This window comes from Anopheles funestus, chromosome 2RL, assembly GCF_943734845.2.
Source record: "Anopheles funestus chromosome 2RL, idAnoFuneDA-416_04, whole genome shotgun sequence".
Lineage (NCBI taxonomy): Eukaryota > Metazoa > Arthropoda > Insecta > Diptera > Culicidae > Anopheles > Anopheles funestus.
The window spans coordinates 83,357,997-83,374,199 of NC_064598.1; the positions used below are offsets into that span (position 1 = coordinate 83,357,997).

General features: G+C 37.4%; 1 protein-coding gene across 2 annotated transcripts; it reads left to right on the forward strand.

The window, feature by feature from the left end:
- The first annotated feature begins 148 nt into the window (after positions 1 to 148).
- Positions 149 to 14,329, forward strand: LOC125764544 (ITG-like peptide). 2 transcript variants are annotated; one of them, XM_049428901.1, is made up of 8 exons: positions 150 to 299; positions 655 to 881; positions 3,792 to 3,969; positions 6,136 to 6,256; positions 11,044 to 11,248; positions 11,407 to 11,455; positions 11,662 to 11,718; positions 13,971 to 14,329. In XM_049428901.1, the coding sequence occupies exons 3-8, from the start codon at positions 3,808 to 3,810 to the stop codon at positions 14,028 to 14,030; spliced, it is 654 nt and encodes a 217-aa protein (XP_049284858.1). In that variant the 5' UTR covers positions 150 to 299; positions 655 to 881; positions 3,792 to 3,807; the 3' UTR covers positions 14,031 to 14,329. The 2 variants fall into 2 exon arrangements, with proteins under 2 accessions (XP_049284859.1, XP_049284858.1); XM_049428902.1 differs by having other exon boundaries at positions 149 to 881; positions 11,059 to 11,248.
- The last annotated feature ends 1,874 nt before the right edge of the window (positions 14,330 to 16,203 follow it).

Genomic DNA, 16,203 nt, shown 5'->3' on the forward strand with positions numbered 1-16,203 from the left:
CCACTTTCCCGAGCATGCGAGTTACCTACGAGGCTTTTCCTGCATTTTTTTTCTCTCGCCCCATTCGGTCGCTCTCGGTTCAAGGATGTTTGTGGTACAGCGAGGATTTTCGGTTCGTCCTCGGACAATTTAGCTCAGCTCAGCCCGTGCCATTGACAACCAGTTCACTCTTGACCGTGGAATCGCTCGCTTGGCAGAGCTCGCAAAACCGAAACCCCTCTAGTACGTGCTAGCAAACCTTCCAGTTGTGAAAGTGAATCGAATAGTGAAGCTGTAAGGATACATACAACCCGCCGGAAGTGAGTCTGTGCGTGAAGAAGGGAAAAAGAGTCTATAGTGCAGGGAGGGATAAAAGAAGGCATCCAGCATAAAGGGGAAGGAAATATAGCAGAGCATCCATCGTATGGTCTCCGTACCCGATAATCGGTAACATCCGGTACCGTGTGCAGGTGGAGCGAGTAGATTCGCTCGCTGGAACGTTACGACGGTCTTGTTCAGTGTGGCGGGTAGTTCTTGAGTCGAGGATCCCTGTATCGACCACGTGCATGCGTGTGTCTTTGTGTGTGTGTTTGTGTGCGTTATTGTGTATTCGTGCGTGTAAGTGTATTAACCATCCTAGAAAGCTTATTTAATGTGCGTTCCCTTTTCACTCAGCACAGCAAAGTGAGATAAAAGTTGTGAAAATTTAAATCCACCCGTAAGCAGTGAATAGCAGTGAATTTGTGTCTAGTTATTTTGACACCGTAAAATTTTGCAATTGTACTAAGAAAACATCAAATCGCGCAAGGAAAAGTGGTCCATTTCTTCAACACAACCAACGAGCGGTCAGGCATATCCAGGCAGCGTTGACTTGAAAGCAGCTACTTCGCATTGAATAGAAGGTAAATAATGACTAGAAAATAATTATGATACTTTTATGTTGCTATTTATAGCACTTTTTGTTTTTTTTTAATTTTTAATTATAAAATTTAACATTATTAAATATCAAGCAGCTAAAATTATCTACTAACAATCGGCTTCACCTTCACCGTGTATAAGCTTTAAAAGTGATGGAACTAAAATGTATAATTAACGTTGCCATTTACAATTCCTTCGCGTGAAAGGCCAAAGGTAACGCACGGGACAAATCGTTTGTGTACAACACACTACTAAAAGGTGTCTGTTTCAACCCATTATTTGCGACCCCCGCTGTAAACTGACCACGACGTTGGCGGAAAGAATTATTCTTATTTATTCATACACCGTTGAAATGGCAGAATCGATGCACCGTTGTTTCCATTATCGTTGATTGGCAATATGACGCAGGAAAAAAGAAATGGAAAACAGTATGCTGTAGTGCCGTGCGTATTTGAAGGTTTACTAAATGTTTACTTAAGGTTTACTTAAGGTGTACTAAATGTGTACTAAAGGTTTTTTTTAACATAGAGTTTTAGTACTTCTCATCCTGTAGCGATCTTTTCCACGAAAAAAAACGAAACTCTTTCGCATAATTTATTTAATGAGTGAAATCTAACAAAAAAAACGTAATTATTTCTTACCATTATTTCTTTTATTCTTAACTGATGCTTAATTAACTCCACCAAACAGTAATTTTTTGTTCTAGAAAAAGTCCATCAACTCCGCTAAATCATAACATAAGAAAGGTAGAAAAACCTTTTTGCAACATTTCGCAACATTTCGGTTTCCAAACCATGTCGCAACGAACAAATACCAAATAACAAAAAAAACACCTTCACATCATTCATCATGACACACCTTTTCACTTGTTGATGATCCGTGTCCTGATACACAAAACTCCCTTGTCATTATGGGTTCTTATTTTTTCCCTTGGACAGTGTGATTGATGAGTGTACTCTTTTAACAGACACATTTATTTCATGGGCTAGTCCGTCCCACGATACCGATCTAGGGTAACCTGGGTTTATATTTTTACAATTTCTACTTTCGTTTGATGTTTAAACAAAACGACAGTTTTCTTGGGATACAACCGCGGTCAAGTAAGGGCATTACACCAACAAACCAACATATTTGCTTTGCTATTTTTGGCCTAAAAATAACGTAATTAAAATGGTCTTTTTATCTTCATCGACGACTGTTGGCTAAATTTGCCATAAATCCCTTCATCAGACTATTATTTTGCGGAAGTCAACAAATAATCACCCCAGCTTGATATTCCACCACCAATAGGATGCAGTTTGTTAGGTGGTTTGATTGTAATTAAAATACCCACAGAACCCTTGGGGCAATACGTTTTCATTTGCACAACCCTTGGGGAGGGGGCGTTTATTTCTGCACAGGTGACGATGCAAAAGGTCAGAATGGGTTCAACTTTCCGTACACTTCCTGCGATACTTCCGGCGTGGGGGTTAAATTTTACCACTTATTCTTGCGGAGGTGAGTCATACAGGGTAATGGAAAAAAGTTGCATACACCGAAGCAGTTTGCACTTTCTTACTTTGCTATAAAGGTAAGACTAGGGATCACACGGTCGATATTGTTTCAAAGTTGCTGAAGGCAATAAGATATTGCAAAACTTTGAAAGTACAGATGGTTTTAGCTTGTTTAATTATTTTGCTAGGAAACCAGAGAAGTAGAGCAAAGAAAATGAAGCCATTAAATAACAAGAGTTGCGACTATTAGTTTGAAAAAAAAAATGCCTTGATGCAGTTGTTTCATATCTATGTTTAGTAAACATAAAAAAGAAGACACTTATATTATACATTACTTCCACAAAATAGTCATAATTCTTAGATTGATTGTCAAACTATAATTCTACAACGATAGTTTCCATTAAATTCTTCTCTAAAGTTCCGACTATCCACGTGTCAACCATTAAGGCAACTGTTCCATAAAAAAAAGGGTTCTGCACCAAAGGAAAGTTACATTCAAACCGCATGAAAGTTCTTGTCACAATCGTAAAACCATAAATTCCTTTCGAACTTTTGCTGCGTTATGCTATCAACACTTTTCCCCTGCTACTACTGCCATACCTTGCAATAGTCGAACGTGACACCCGTAACGAGTTCTCCCGATTCTGTGTTTCCTTCACCATACAGTAGTATCTGTGTGTGTGTGTGGCGCTCGTTCATGTGTATGTCATTCTAAATCCTACTAGAACCAGTTTTCGTCCTTCACCACGCCAGTAGCTGTTGAACAAGGAAAAGCCTTCTTTTTTTGCTGTTGATACCATTTTTTCCCATTTCCCTAGGCATTTCGAAGCTTTTTCACCTGCATTTGCAACACGAACCAAACATGGAAAACATGGAAGGAATAGCAAAAAAAAATGACTAAGTACGAGATTCAAGTTCACTGAGTTTATGGGTTGGCACTGTGTGCACTTGAACGGGCACAAGTAATTTGCATATATTGCGCATAAATACCCCGTCCCAGCGGTTTGACACTGTGCTTTCAGGGTTCGGAAGAACCAGCTTTTGGTTCTCGCTGGAAACATAAATCTGCATTTCTTGCAGTGAATGCTTCGTGTTGATGGAGATATGCAAGTAGACATACACATAACGTTGTGCCTGAGGCTGTCAAAAAACAAAAAGTCCTAGCGGACTTATGAGTGATTGATTACAGTTAAAAACTCTTCAAATGGCTACTATTTCTGATTTACTTAGGGAACATACATAGAACCTATATGAAAGAATAAAATTATCCCATCATGTCCATAGTTATGGACGTACATTTCTTCTTTTCTAACAAAGTTCCACAATTACTTCTTTTAATTCTCAAAAAAAAATGATTATTTTTAACATAAATTTCTTTGCCATTTCTTTTTACACTTTCAGCAGCCCTATTTTCAACATGAAATCTCCTGCCCTGTGGATGGCCATCGGTGCGATTCTACTCCTTGGCGGAAGTGTGAACGCATGGGGTGGACTGTTCAATCGGTTCTCACCGGAAATGCTAGCAAACATGGGTTACGGCAGCCATGGAGGATCCTATCGCCCACAAACGTTTCTGCAGGTAGGTACAGTAGTAGCCTTTTGGAAATTCTTCAAATAAAGTATTTCACAAAAAATCAAGGTTCTGAGGTGAAATACAAAATAAAAAAATAAATATAGTATCGTATAATATAATGTTTTTATTTACAATCGATATAATTTTGAATAGTATTTCATTTGAGTGAAATGATGATTTTACTCAAAGAAGAAGAAACTTTCATATTTGAATGCGTAATTTTCAAACGAAAACTGTTAAATATTCAACACGAACGGCTATCTCCCATGCAGCTGATATATTCAAAAATTAAGAAAACAGTACCATTCAGTATTTATTCTAGTGTATCGTATCTGTATCGATACTTTATCATGCTCCTTCATCTATTACGATACCCATCCAAACTATCCACATCGGATCGATGCGATGCGGGGCCTGGGCAGAGAATAAATATTTACACAAGCCCCGTACTAACAACCGGTGGATCCTGGAATGTATGCACAGGACACATTGACCGCATATTCAATAAAATTTTATTACCCGATGGTGCTTTTTGTTACTGTTTCGTGTATGTGCGTGTATGTGTGTTTTGCACTTCTCTCAGTTCCTTCAATTTCCTTTGATACTTTCCTTTGTCTTTCGAAGCATACGATAGAGAGTTTTATTTTCTTTCTGAAATAATGCGATAAATACCGCAAGATAATATTCGCATTCACTGCTGTCCCACGTAATTGGCTCAATAAAATACACAGCTGGCGTAATGTACTTTTTTGTCCGATGCTATGGCTGGTTTTTGTTCGTTTGGTCTTTCCATTTAACCTGTTTACTGCAAGTCAAACTTTGAGTAAGATAAACAACCAATTATTACTGAATAATATTGAAGTTTTTTTTTGCTTCTTAAGAACGGCCAGAACGGCATGAAATGCTAACAATGTGGAAGGTTTTTCGATAAATAATATTCTTTAAAAAAAACCCTTATCATTCAATTAGAACCGATCCGAATCGATCCATTTCCAATATTCAGCTGTTTAGCAGCTAAGTTAAGTTTATAATTTAACAAAAAGATAACAAAAATGCAATCAACAAAACAAATCAAAACTACCGTAAAAGTTAGATTGTTTCTCCCAGTAACTGTGACGGTAAGCTTCATCAAATTGTTGATTAAAAACCCTAAATCAATAGCTTGCCTGCGTCGGTTTCGGAATTTTCCGACCAATTACTTTACGTAACGGTGGTGTATAACTCTCGAACCGAACAGGTAAAATACACTTTCCGGTTTTACGCCGCACAGTCGCGTAATCACCAAACCGATTGTGTTTTTTCTTCCTGTTTTTAACTTTTTCACCAAATCTCAATCGAATCGTCGCAACGACGCGCCGTGAAACTATGTCAAAGAGTATTCCAACCGACGGCGCGTTGTAAGTCAGGGAACTGAGGAAACGGCACACACGTGAAGGGTAATAACATTTACATGGTAATTTAATCAACCACCAACGCACCCGGCCACATACACGCAACCCAACATTTCCGACATATTTTCTATGTATATAAGTGTTAAAAAAGGGGCAAAAAGAGAAAGCAAACGAGCGTTTTGTTGATTGAAGCGAGGATTCTGGGTGTCTACTCCTATGGAAATGGAAAGTTTTCCTACCCACAAAAAAGAAAAAAAAGGAACAGAACGCTTTCCACAAGAGTTCCACGTTTCGTGTTTTGGGTAATTCCAAATTTGGATCCACCACACACAACATCTGACTGTGCCTCTGCCATGGTTCCAAGGGTGTACTGGAATAGCTTTCATTATCTCGTCCGTGTGCTGCACCTACTCCCCATCGAGCCGTGATGTAAATGAGACACGTGAAGCGTTTGGTACTCTGTCTGATAAAGACTTGTTTTGTGTGTGTGTGTGTGTCCTAGTCTCTCACATTACAGTCTCAAATATCGATTACCACGGGAGGTGTATGAAAGGTTGTCTAATTTAATTTAAAGTCCTCTGCAACGGGGATGAGGACTTTCTTGTTTTCCATTTCAAAGGAAGAAAGGGTGAATATTAAACATGTATTATATTTATTAGACGGGTAATGAATTATCATTTTTTTAAATTATTCATATATTTTTTATAATTTAAGAAACATAAACAATACATAATATTTGTATCACCAACGGTCACTGTCTAATGCATTTTCCTTTTTACAGAATGAAATACTTGACGAGGAACAGCAAAGTCCCCGATACGAACCGGACCCCTGCTATCCTCGGGTGTGCTCCGCCAACGAATACTGCTGTCCAGGGTATATCTGCATTGCCATGGACAATGGTAAGAAGTATCAACTAACCGGCATTGCCTGATCAGTTGTTACATCTGTGTTTTTTTTTGTGTAAATCGTTTATCTGTTTTGTGATGTGTTTTCCTTCCTCCTTTGTAATGTATTTGGATATTTTGGTTTCTTTTTTTTTATGTAGGAAAGCTTTTCTTTTTCCTTATGCTAATTATAGAAAAGTGCTTCTCTGTTCGTGAGCTTTAAAAAATACTTTCAAAAACTGACACACAAAAGCCTCATCTTGATGATGGCTTCCTAATAACTTCAGCTAAATGTTGAAGCAGGATGTTTCTCAGTAAATGTTCATTGTTTCTAAGAAATGAAAGCAAAAACAATATACCAATGTACAGCAAGAGCTGCATGAGTTGAAAGTTGAATGAAACCCAATTCCACCAAGCTTGGCTTTTGTCTTTAAACCTACCTAAAAGCATGTTACAGTTGGCCCCTGATTCTACTCTATAAAGCCACATCGAATCCAGTGTTATACAGCACGTAGCGTAATGTTGTATCCGCCTTTGCTGACCTTTTCCCAGTAGCTTATCATTTTATTACTTCGCAGAAAGGGTTTTGTTGTTCCGCTCGGTAACGTGCACCGTTCAATGGTTGTACCATGACAACTGAAGGCAATTAAGCTCTCTCAAAGGGTATAAACATCAAAACTAAGACTTTCACTTTAGCGCTCCAGCGTATGGTTTTGTGAAGTATGAAGAGATGATTAAAATCAAGCAAACCGCGGAATTGAGAACTGATCAAATGCATAACTTCTCCTTGCGTGCGTGCCTCCGGAATGCAAAAGCAATTTAATTCTAATTTTATCGTTGTAGCGATAGCGTGAAGAAAACTCTCAACTCCAAACTCCACCTGTAATCGACGACTTACTTTCCCTGTTAGCGAGCAAACCAAACAATTTGTTTGCCAAAAATTGTGCCTGAAGCATAAAATATTAATTTTGATTTGTGTGTTAGCACGAGCAAACGATATTTTTATGAGTTTCGGGGATCAACATGTTCTCGAGACGCATCACAAACGAACCACGAGTGAAGGTAATCCGGTTTCATCAGCGATTGGATTATTGGATCAATTTGCTGTGGCACCCTTTAGTTACGATCCCTGAACTTCTTTCATTCTCGCTATAAGTAAGGTTAAGAAGAGTGTTTTTCGTTGTTTTTCCAGCCGCCTTTTTTTTTTTGGAGGGGGGTATAAATGTTGGCGTCCTGAAACCGACCTAACAAGGTACACAAATCACTGTCCAACCCTCTATTCTTGACCCAAATCCTCTGTCATTTGGATTTTCCGTTCACATCGTTCCACTGTCCCAACGTTTAACCACGGTCTATTATAGTTTTTTGTATTGTTTTTGTTAACCCCCACGGGAAAACATCAACTTCTTTCTTCCGAATATTGGAAAAGACAATACGCAAGGTCGCTTTGTTACAACAAACAATCTCGTCCCGGCCAGTCATCGTCTGTAGCACGTCACTCTATATTAAACCTTCATCTTTTAAGCATCATTTCACTGGCTTAACTTTGATTTAGCCGTTGGCAAAGAGAAAGCTACGGCTCAAAGCATAACGCGAAACGTAACAAAAGGATAAAGCGCTAGCGGGCTTGCCTGTCCAGTGATTGCTGGATGTAAGCGATCGATAGCGCTTATCGCTGACGAGGCCGATACGATGTACGGCCAAGCGGATAATGATATTACGATGTTGAGCTTTCTCACTGACATAGGAAGGATAATAATATATTTATAAACGGGATGGAAGGATCTTAAGACCTTTCGCTTTGGTAAGGTGTTAACCCGCTAATGCTATTTACAAAGGATGGGCTGAAAATGGTAGCAAATCAGTAAGAAATAATTAATAGATTGTACAGGGGTTTTTGACTTTTAGCTTTGCAGGAGTTGGCGTTTGGATTTCTTATTTATGATGGGTTTGAAATTCAACATTCTATTCTGGGCTTTGAGCTTTTGTGTTTTTTGAGCTTGAAAGATGATGTTCTAAATTGAAAGGACAATGAATTGTTGAGAGAAATTTGTTGAAGATTCTTCCTCTTGTTCTCATGATTATTGGCACTTGGCAACAAAAATGGCTGATGGCCTGATTCGTCTTTTTTCTTTTAATTCCTAAATGTTTTGTTATTAAAGCACCCTAACATCCCAAAAATCGTGGATATAAAAATTGGAATATTTTCAATTTACTAAAAATAATAAAATTTCAACCTTAGGATCTTAAATTTTCATATTTAGTTCGCTCTCATTCGCTCGCAGAAAACGCAAACAAAACTGGTGGACCATGTGTGCGCTGGGCACGATAAATATTATGCGGCAAAACATCGCACCATCATGTGTAAGGTTGATTTTGATCCTTGTTTTGTGGAGAAACAACCTCCACACAAACACACACAAAAAAACACAAAAACGCTTCCAAAATATTCTTGTCGTTTGCCGTTCGCTTACCCTTTGCTGCGGGCCAATCAACATCACTCTGTGCACCCCACAGAAAACATAACCCGAAAAATGGTGTACATCTCTCTGGCTTCACCGCCCGATACGATCATACACAAACCACAACGATGGAAGTACTCATTCACCGTACGAAACACTAGCGTTGCGGCATCTTTCGTATGAAGCTGATAGTACACCATGGTTCTCGTCGTTTTTTTTTAGTGCAAATCAACGAGGCATCCATTGAATGTTTTATAGACCTCCGGCGTAGGACAAACCCCCATTTCCAACGTTCGTCACTACAAGACCCTGGGGAGCTTTTAATTTTTTTTTGCTCTATACTTCCCTCTCCATGTCCTTCACATTGAATGATACACTTCACTTTGTGCTCGCTTGTTCTCGTACGGGATGTTGTTTTAGTATGATCGGTCGGTAAAAGTAATAAGTCAAAGATTGCACCATCGCTCAAGACCTCCATTGTGTGTGTGTGTGTGTGTGTGTGTGTGTGTGTGTGTGTAAATATGAGTGTCAATTGTTTGTGGCATACGTACGGAAAGCTATCTGCATATGGGGACTGTTTGTTTGGTGCGAGCTAAATTCTATCGATAAGCATCACAGCAAATGTGACATGTCCCTTGTGTAGCTCGTGTAACAACCAACAGTACTCTTGCGCTATACTCCATTTTCTAGGGGACGCCGCCCCACATAAGGGAGGTTAACAAGAGCCATCGTAAAGAATAAAGCTATGGCAGCAAAGCGAAGCAGGAAATAAATACATCGTGTTATTGTTCTTTTTTCTTCTGCAAAGAACATCCTTCTGTTTCTCTACAAAAACACAATAAACATTAAACTGATGCTACCCCATAACGTTGAATTTGGAACGCACATCCCGAAGGATATCAAACCAACAAGGCAAATGCAATTTGTTTTGGGATGTTGGATGCTTCGGGATGTTGTAGGAAGTTATGGTAAATATGTAGGAAGTTGTAGGAAGAGATAATAAATCAAATAAATTGGAATAGAAGCTCTGAAAGAAGCGTTGAAAAGTATTTCTTTTTCCACAAACATTTGTTAGTAACGCTTCTTTAGAAGCAATTTAATCGTATGATAACTGGGACTTTTGTAAACAAATTTTATCAGATATTGAAAATGGAACTCTCTTACCAGTGTCCAGCAGAACTGTTCTCTTCCGAAAAAATGACGTGCACATTATTTTTATATTGCTTTTTTGATCGACGAGAAAACCAAGATATTAAAGCGATTTTTTCCAACTGCCCAAACGCCTTCCGAAAATTTGTTTCACAATGGCCACCAAACACATCAAAAATGATCATTCCATCAGCCATGGACAGTGCGTTGGCAGTCCATTTTAAGGGGGGATAAAGAACATGCTAAAAATAAAACACATTCATCCTGCCTCGGCAACAGCCACCGGGCGCCTCCATCGAAGATCGATTGCATTGTCATTATGCCGAAAATGTCGTTCTGTAGCAAGACGCCCACGTAATATTATTTTCTTTAGCCGGAATCGAATTAAAGTCGTTTCTAGTTGTGTAACAAAGAGCATGACAAATTTCACCTAAATTCTAACAAAAATTGTGTTTTTTTATTCTAAAGTGGTTAAATGTCTAGTGGTTTCAATAATGTTAACTATGCCAAGCACTTTGAAATACAATTCAATATTTTTTTAACATACTTTTTATAAGATGCATGGGAATTTTGCAAATCTATCTAGTTTAAATAGAAAAATTCGATAGTATACTGATAATACTGAACCTGATAAATTTTATGCGATAAATCGAACAGTTCGTTCATGCATTCTTAATAAGCTAATCAGGGAAAAGCTCGTAAAACAGATCTTTCAGCATGCAATACCCCCGGCCCAACTTAATCACCCGTGGTGAATAAAAATGTTCCTATCGCTTGGCTAACAAATTTAAAATGCAACTCAATCCTCGTATCACGCCATGTCTGCAAAACGTACGAACTTATCATCAAAGACCTCGTTCGTTTCGGTGTGTCACAAAACGAATAAAAGTGTAATAAAACGATTATACATTACATTACCATTAATTACCCTTAGCTATGCTCTGCAAATGCATGTGATATTTGTTTTCAGTAGTAGCATCATACAATTTTAGCTTAATTTTGTTCTTATTAATTTGCAATTTTCGCTTCAAATCGTTTCTGTGTGCCAGTAGTTTCGTCCTTTTTTTTTCTTCTTGATTCGGTGTTGTGTGAACCGCTGTGGATGTACGTCCATTAGCAGAGTTTTACGCTGAATCAAACATATCTCTCCTCCGTCTCTTCTTTGCTTGATCGATCGTTCCCATCAACAAGATTCACCTATTTCAGTAAAGGGTATGTGCATGCCACTGTATGGACGAAAGTACGGCGAGCTGTGTCGACACGATTCTGACTGCGAGTCTGGGCTGGTCTGTGACATCTCCGCGCTGAGCGGTGCGAGCGTCTGCCGACCACCAACCATCGTGGCAAAGCAGTACGGTGAAGATTGCATCACTTCCAGTGACTGTGATATTACACGGTAAGTTTCATAAACGTACCCATTACTACCCAAATCCCAATAAGGCTATCCAACAGGCAAACAAAAACCCTAGAAGAGCTTATCTTATTAGAAAGTAGCGACAGTTAAAAGTGATTTAAAAAATATATACATTTTCCTCCTTCTATTTCCTTTCACAGAGGATTGTGCTGTCAGGTGCAGAGAAGACATCGGCAAGTGCCTCGTAAGGTAAGGTGAATCGTAACAATAGTTAGTTTTTTTGCTATTTTGCCCATCAGGAAATGATTTCCCTAACGAAGGAAACGCTTCAATTAACCTTTGTCACAGCTTCATCGCTAACGGGGTGATTGCTGTACCTGATTATGGATTGATATCCGTTTTGCTTAAGCCTATTACATGGATGAAATTTTCCTTTCCTTATTTTTTTGTTACAGGTTTGCTCGTACTTCAAAGATCCACTCCTCTGCGTTGGAACGGTTGCTGCTGATCAGGTAAAACTGTTCATTAACGATGCTTTAATAATAGAAAAATTGTTTTTACATTCCTTTTTTAAATTTAAATCCATCATTAAAAGTAATCTGAAATACAAGGCGTCATCTATTTATTACGGAACGCTCGCCCAAAAAAGTGGTTTATTGTAGAGATGTGCAAAGTGAGTAAGAGTGAGATAATGAGTTGAAACGTTGTATTGAACGAGTTTCGTTCACTCACTACGAGGAGTTTTAGCGACTCTTTTTTCACTTACTCACTCATGAGTGTAAGCATGTAGCCGTGGTGAATTGAGTCGCAAAAAGTTGAAAGTTTTTATTATTTTTTATTCTTTTTTATTTAAAGCATTATTTGAGTGAAAACAAATGTATTTCAACCAATTCGCAATAAAATACATCAATTTATATTTTTTTTATAAATTTCCCAAAAAAAAGGTAAGGCTATATAGCCTTAGGAAATTTTCAAATTTTGAGAATTTTTTAAATTTTTTTATTATTTTTCTTATTTTTTATTTAAAGCATTATTTGAGAGAAAAGAAACTTATTTCAACCAATTCGCATTAAAATACATCAATTTATATTTTTTTTTCTAAATTTCCCAAAAAAAAAACGTAAGGGGTAAGCCTTAGGAAAATTTCAAATTTTTAGAATTTTTTTAATTTTTTTATTATATTTTACTCGTTTTTTAATTTAAAGCAATATTTGAGCGAAAAGAAATAAGTTTCTTTGCAACAAATTCGCATTAAAATAAATCAATTTAATTTTTTTTGCAAAATTTCTCAAAAATGAGGAAAATTTTACATTTTTTCAAACAGGGTATGGAACTTGGTTCCTCTAATAACTTCTGACACAGACATCTGAGGGTATGGCCGTCCAACAAGAAAATGTAGCCATTGGTGCCATCTATGGACCACAGGTTAAAGATTGGAAATCCGTTGGATACCGACTGAGTTATAGGCAAAACTTGATGCGAAAATGAGGAAAATGTTACATTTTCACAAACAGGGTAAGGAACTTGGTTCCTCGATTAACTTCCGGCAGAGACATCTGAGGGCATGGCCGTCCAAGAAGAAAATGTAGCCATTAGTGCCATCTATCGACCACAGTTTAAAGATTGACGATTCGTTGGATATCGACCGAGTTATAGGCAAAACTTGGTGCAAAAATGAGGAAAATGTTACATTTTCACAAACAGAGTATGGAACTTGGTTCCTCGAATAACTTCTGACACAGACATCTGAGGGCATGGCCGTCCAAGAAGAAAATGTATCCATTGGTGCCATCTATCGACCACAGTTTAAAGATTGACGATCCGTTGGATACCGACCGAGTTATAGGCAAAACTTGGTGCAAAAATGAGCCTAGGAGATAGGAAATTTTATAGATTTTTTTGTTATTTTATTACAATTTTTTAATCTTTTTCAATTCAAAGCATTATTTGAGTGAAAAGAAACTTATTTGAACCAATTGGCATTAAAATAAATCAATTTAATTTTTTTTGCAAAATTTCTCAAAAAAATGGCAAGGGGTACCCCTTATGAAATTTTCGAGTTGAAAATTTTTAAAAATTTTTTTTCTGATTTTTTATTCTTTTTTTAATTTAAAGCATTATTTGAGTGAAAGGAAATTTATTGCAACAAATTCGCATTAAAATATATCACATTTATAAATTTTGCTAAATTTCCCAAAAATAAGGTAAGGCTATAGCCTTAGAAAATTTCCAAATTTTGAGATTTTTTTTATTATTTTTTATTCTTTTTCTTTTATTTAAAGCATTATTTGAGTGAAAAGAAACTTACTACAACAAATTAGCATTAAAATACATCAATGGGGTCAAGCTAAAGTTAAAAATTTTGCAGACATGTCTAACGGAACAGTTTCAGCTATACCTCAAGTGGACAGTATTCTCTAAAAATGTGTTGGTTAAAACTATCGCTAAGGAAATACAAAATTTAAAACATTATTCTTGCCATCAGTCCTTAGTAAAATTTTTGCTTAAATGGCGTAAAAAAGTACGGTAATATTATGCGGATGGCAAATTGAGTATGGATTGATGATGTTTCTCAGAGCGATAAGACTGAGAACATTGCAAGTTACGAAGAGCTAGCACACTTAGCGTTACATTGTGTTATAATAGATGAAAAAGCGAATCGAAAATGCTGCGTTACGTAATACCTGGATAATTCCTTATCACGCACACAATCAATCAGCAAATCTAACACTAACAACATTCATTTTTTTTTTCTCCACAACAGGTGAAACACCAGATTGAGCATACTGCAGGTGAAAAGCGCATCATTTACAATAAGCACTAAACATGCACGAACCCAAACAAAAACAACAACAAAAACCCATGCACGAAACCCAGAACGATCAAACGATCAAAGTCCGAGATCGAGAGGCAAACCGATGTACTTGCACGTGCCGTGCATGCCATCTCCGGAAAGCAAGCAAATATTATGATTCTTAATCCTGGCAACCTCTCGCACCGACATAACGCTGGAAGCGTGTAAAAAACATACTTATTAAGTCCTTGTATTAAAACTCATTTGCCCTCACACAACGTAGCTACCAGGCCAAAAGCGATCAGTAAATGGCAATCAAAAAAAAAAAAGATGCAACAGAAGGATATAATAGAGTTCAGCAAATCAATCAAATGTGAGTTATGTTTATAGCAACAAACAAGTAAAAATGTATCAGAAGTACAGAGTAATACAAGAAGCTACGAATACTGAGCGTGGAAAGTGGAAACATAAAAAAAAAACATATCCAGCAAACCAGTTAGTGCATTCAAGTGAAAAACCTATCGGAACGAATACATATCAAAGTACATACTTTTAAGCAGACAGCAAATAGAAACATTGATAAAGAGAGGAATACAATATCTTCATTTTCTTTGCCGCGATCCTGATAACACTTGTTTGCTTTACGAACACTGACAAAATTCGAAGATCAAAATGCTTCAATTATGAAGCCACTATAAGTTGTAATACAGAACACAATGTTGAACGATATGATTTGAGATAGCTGAGATGGATATGAAATGTACAAGATTGTTTATATTTTATCCCCTTCTAGATGTTCCACTGTGATTGACGCCAAGTGTACAGTCCACAAGTATGAACAGTAACAAACAAACGAACAAAAAAAACGAACATTGTATAACCATTTTGCGTAACAACAAAAAAAACTTCTTCTCTTCTCGATATAACGCTAAACGTTATGCAACATGCATCGTATTTGAACGCCTGTGTCGTTTCTCATTCGTACTGGTAATTCCATTTTTGGCTTGTATGATAGCAGATAGAAGATTGTTTGATAAAGGTGAGAGCAATTGCCCGGCAGCTTGCTTAACTGTTTTCGTCCATTAACACAGCATTACAATTTACTACCGAACACACATTACATTGATTGAAAACGATTACAATAAAATACCCTTGCTGATATAATCGGTTCTTATGCAATGAATACATATCGTTATACATGAATATAAATATATTATATATATACACAAACACAGCAAAAATATACATATAATGCTGCAAATGGTTAGAACCGTGCGGCAAGGAGGATTAAAAAAGAGCAAATCCAATCCAAAGTTGCAAACAATCCACAACTAGTGTAAGGTGTGCAAAAGGTATGGCGGTACGGAACATCCTAATGGGTATCGTAAGTTATGAAAAATTAATTAAAAACTCCCAAGAAAATACCGAGAACAGGAGACAGGAGAGAAGAAAAAAAAACAGAAGGAAATCAAACAAAACTGTTTAACAAAAAAAAAGAATAACACCTTTACAAATATATTCATACTGGCTGAGGCATTTTGAACTTTTAATCTTCTACACATACATGACTTAATGTAAAATTTTCCCACGGATGAGTTGCAAAGTGGTTTTAACAAAACAAAGCAAAACAAAAATTTGGCGTTTAACGTTTAGCGTGAAGTAAGTGAAAATGATTAATGCACCAGACGATTGCCGACCGTTCGAAGAAGTTATGGTTAAATACGAACACTCTACTATTAGACGAAACATGCACAAAGCTGTTCATCATATGTGTATCCCTACATAAGAACCGTTCAAAAGTACAGTTGAACCAGGGGTGAGATCGGACAGAAAGACAGAGAGAAAGATAGAGAGAAATTCTTATGAGACATTTTCCATCGTGCACACCACAATGAACAGGTGGGAAAATGAACCTGCTTGGTACGGTTGTTCTTGTTGTATCTTCTCAAAGAGACAGCAGCTGATAAACTGCACACTGCTAAACCACCGTTTACGCCATCCGCCCTCTAGGAACCTTTAAGGATGGTTTCGTTTCCGGCCGACTGTTTTGTGTCTGGGCACATCATTCGATAACGGCACGGCACGGTTTCGTCTTTAGACGAAAACGCGTACATGATAACAAATATTTCCATTCAAAAACGATCGACACGTGCGTTCGACCGATCTCGTCTGCCACGTGTGCATACGGTCACAGCCCACCGAA